Raw genomic sequence first — 3,398 nt, 5'->3', positions numbered from 1 at the left:
CCCCCCGCTTCCCCCACCCCCCACACACACACACACACACACACACACACACACACACACACACACACACAGTCCTTAAAGGCTGAAAAGGGAGCCAAGTTTGGAATTCAGGGAAGTGATGACACACACAACAATGCTGTCACACCTGGCTGCTGCAGGCCAGCAGCGGAAATGCCTGCAAGGGCGAGAGAGGGAGAGGGCGAGAGAGGGGGCGCCAGCCTGGGTGGTCAGAAAAAAACAGAGGAGAGAGCAGCCCCCCACCCCCCAGCTGTATTTTCCCCTGCCAAGGCCCTGGGGGAGGATGGACAGTGAGGTCAATCTGCAGCAGCCCCAAACCCAACTCACACCACTCCCACCCATAGCCTGGGCACTAAGGGGGGTGAGGAAGAAGAAAACACCTCCGCTCTTGCTCAGGAAGCAACCACAGAAGTTTTGAAGGAGAGCTGCTTGCCCCGGTGTATGTTGGAAGCAGTGAAAGAAAACAATCAAGCCACCTGGGACCTTTTTCCCTCTTACTGTGGTGCTCAGGCCAGGCTGCCCTGCTGAGCTCTCTGGAGTCATCTTCAAGATGCTGAATTCCAAAGAGCCTGATCACCCTGTCCTCCTTTCCTTTAATCTCAGAATGCAGATCAGGGGCCTGAGTGGGAAGAGGCCGCACATGAGGGTGCGGCCTGTGGATGCTGGGGAAAAGGCCCATAGGCCACCAGTGGCTGTTCAGGCTTCCTCAGAGACTGCGCAGCTTGGGTGGAAGAGGCAGTGACAGGCATTGGGCCAGCCACTCCAGACATACCAACCACTACACACACCCGCATGACATCCATTCAGTTCACCTTCCTCCACAAAGTATCCTGGCCCCATCGGCGACAAGGGGTTTGGAGCATGAAGACTCAAAACACCGGTCATGTCTCTCACACTTTATGATTGCAGACTTTTTGTTAAGGCTGAGTTAAATGTTAAAAGACACACCTGACTATTTTGCCAGCACTGATTTCCCCTGAGACAACCTCCCTGCATGCAACTGGGTCCCAGTCAGACTTCCGCTGAAAGTAGGTGAGAATTCACCCCTCAGCCCTGGAGAAAGATCGAACAAATGTCTTGTCAGGAGAGAGATTTGAACAAGTACCTCCCTTACAGCCTGTTGTTTTTCTTTCTAGTCTGTGATAGATTATATACACCAGCAGCGAGAGAGGCAGGAAGAATTGAGAAAGAAAGAAAAGAGGAAATGGGGAAGGGAAGGAAAGAATAAAGGAGAGAGAGGACAGAGAAAAGAGGAAAAAGAAAGAATATGCAATATTCATGAGCCACATTTACTCTGATACATGATACACATATACCATTACATATCTATAGGTATAAATGTGTTTTACCCCACAGGTATATAAATATCACACCTTGTATATGTGCATACCTGTGTTTCTGCACCAGCACACGCACACCCGGACAGCTGGTATCTCACGTGTCACAAGGACAGGCCCTCCGCATGACTTCTATTTGTGATGCGGTGCACATACATATACAGTCCCCCAAAGCCCCACGGCAACATCTGCGCCTGTGTCGGCACAGGAGCAGAGTGGGGTCTACTTGGTTAAAGGGAGTCTCTGTGTGTTAAAGCACACATCCAACCCGTAGGATTAGGACGCGGTGACTGAGTAGGGTCTGGTCCCTAGGTCCAGGAGCGGCGCAAGGAAGGGTGCAGGGGCTTCAGGCGGAGCCCCCGGGCCCCTCTTCCCAACGATCTTCTTCCCCGGCTCCGTCCCGGCCCAGTTACTCTGAGAGCGCAAGGGACAGGCCAGGCCGAGGTTTCTTCGTTCAGTGACACGCGTTTCTGTGCTGAATTTCCCAAAGCCAACGCGCAGCTCTCTGCACCCCACCCTCGTCCGGCCCCCTCGACGTCCCGCCCCTCCCCCGGACGGGAGCTAAAAGTTTAGCCCCCAGCCAGCAGCGAAGGGCAGAGCAAAGGAGTCGTTTTCTTTCACCTGGAAGCTGCAAGGAGGCTTGGCGCGCCTCTCCCCGCTAGGGCCCTAGCTCCCAGGGCACGGGCCAAGTGCGGACGGACCCCGCCGAGGCCCTTGGCATCTCCCGGCGCAGTCCGCAGAGCGAGCACCGGCAGATTCAAGGGCTTGTGAGAGCGTGAGCGCGGCTGTCCGCCGGGCCCCCTAAGCTCGCTGGGAGGGGGCAGGCCGGTCCGGGCTGTGCGGGGCGTTTACAAAAAGTGACTTGGAGATGAACTCTCCCATGCGCGGCTGGCCGCCCCGCTATAGGGGCGAAGGCGCCTGACGCAAGCGGAACTCGGCGGAGCCCATACGAATCAGAACAGAGCGAGGCTCCTGGCGCACTAGGGACTCCAGGAGGCAGCTCCGCCAGAGACGCGGGTCTTGCCTCGGGAAACCGGAGGGTGGGGGGAGGGGAAGAGCGCAGAAAAGAAAACCCACCGAGGCGGGGACTGGCCTGGGCGGGGAGGGGCGGCGGAGCCGGAGCCCCTCTCTGTTGGGCGGACTGCCCATGGCCAGAGGCTGAGTTCCACTCCCGCCGACCTCTCCCTAGGGGAAGGGAAAGAAGAGAGAGGCGCGAGAGGCCGCCAGCGAGAGCGCGGGCGGCATCCGCAGTCTCCAGAAGTTTGAGACTCGGCCGGGAGCGGACTTGTGCGCCGGGACTCTTTGCCGCGCCAGCGCCAGCGGAAAAGAGCAGGGACTACCCGGCCGCGGCGCGCCGGCTTTGTCATGATGGCTAGCTATCCCGAGCCCGAGGACGCCGCGGGGGCCCTGCTGGCCCCGGAGACCGGCCGCGCAGCCAAGGAGCCCGAGGCGCCGCCGCCGCCGAGCCCGGGCAAGGGTGGCGGCGGCGGCGCCGGGACAGCCCCGGAGAAACCGGACCCGGCGCAAAAGCCCCCATACTCGTACGTGGCGCTCATCGCCATGGCGATCCGTGAGAGCGCAGAGAAGAGGCTCACGCTGTCCGGCATCTACCAGTACATTATCGCCAAGTTCCCGTTCTACGAGAAGAACAAGAAGGGCTGGCAGAATAGCATCCGCCACAACCTCAGCCTCAACGAGTGCTTCATCAAGGTGCCGCGCGAGGGCGGCGGCGAGCGCAAGGGCAACTACTGGACGCTGGACCCGGCCTGCGAGGACATGTTCGAGAAGGGCAACTACCGGCGCCGCCGCCGCATGAAACGACCCTTCAGGCCGCCGCCCGCGCACTTCCAGCCGGGCAAGGGGCTCTTTGGGGCCGGAGGTGCCGCGGGTGGCTGCGGCGTGGCAGGCGCGGGGACCGACGGCTACGGCTACCTGGCGCCCCCCAAGTACCTGCAGTCCGGCTTCCTCAACAACTCGTGGCCGCTACCGCAGCCGCCCTCGCCCATGCCCTACGCCTCGTGCCAGATGGCGGCGGCCGCTGCG

The 3,398-nt window shown here is 60.2% G+C and overlaps 1 protein-coding gene across 1 annotated transcript in view; it reads left to right on the top strand.

The window, feature by feature from the left end:
• The first annotated feature begins 2,566 nt into the window (after positions 1-2,566).
• Positions 2,567-3,398, top strand: part of FOXL2 (forkhead box L2) — a 1,238-nt gene continuing 406 nt past the window's right edge. The window contains exon 1 of the mRNA XM_007464364.1: positions 2,567-3,395. Coding sequence (XP_007464426.1) covers positions 2,721-3,395 — 675 coding nt within the window. The 5' untranslated portion in view covers positions 2,567-2,720. The remainder of the gene's footprint in view (positions 3,396-3,398) is intronic.

This window comes from Lipotes vexillifer, unplaced genomic scaffold (genome assembly GCF_000442215.2).
Source record: "Lipotes vexillifer unplaced genomic scaffold, Lipotes_vexillifer_v1.1 scaffold957, whole genome shotgun sequence".
Lineage (NCBI taxonomy): Eukaryota > Metazoa > Chordata > Mammalia > Artiodactyla > Lipotidae > Lipotes > Lipotes vexillifer.
The sequence above is the reverse complement of the archived record's forward strand: the minus strand, read 5'-3'. Positions and strand labels throughout refer to the sequence as shown.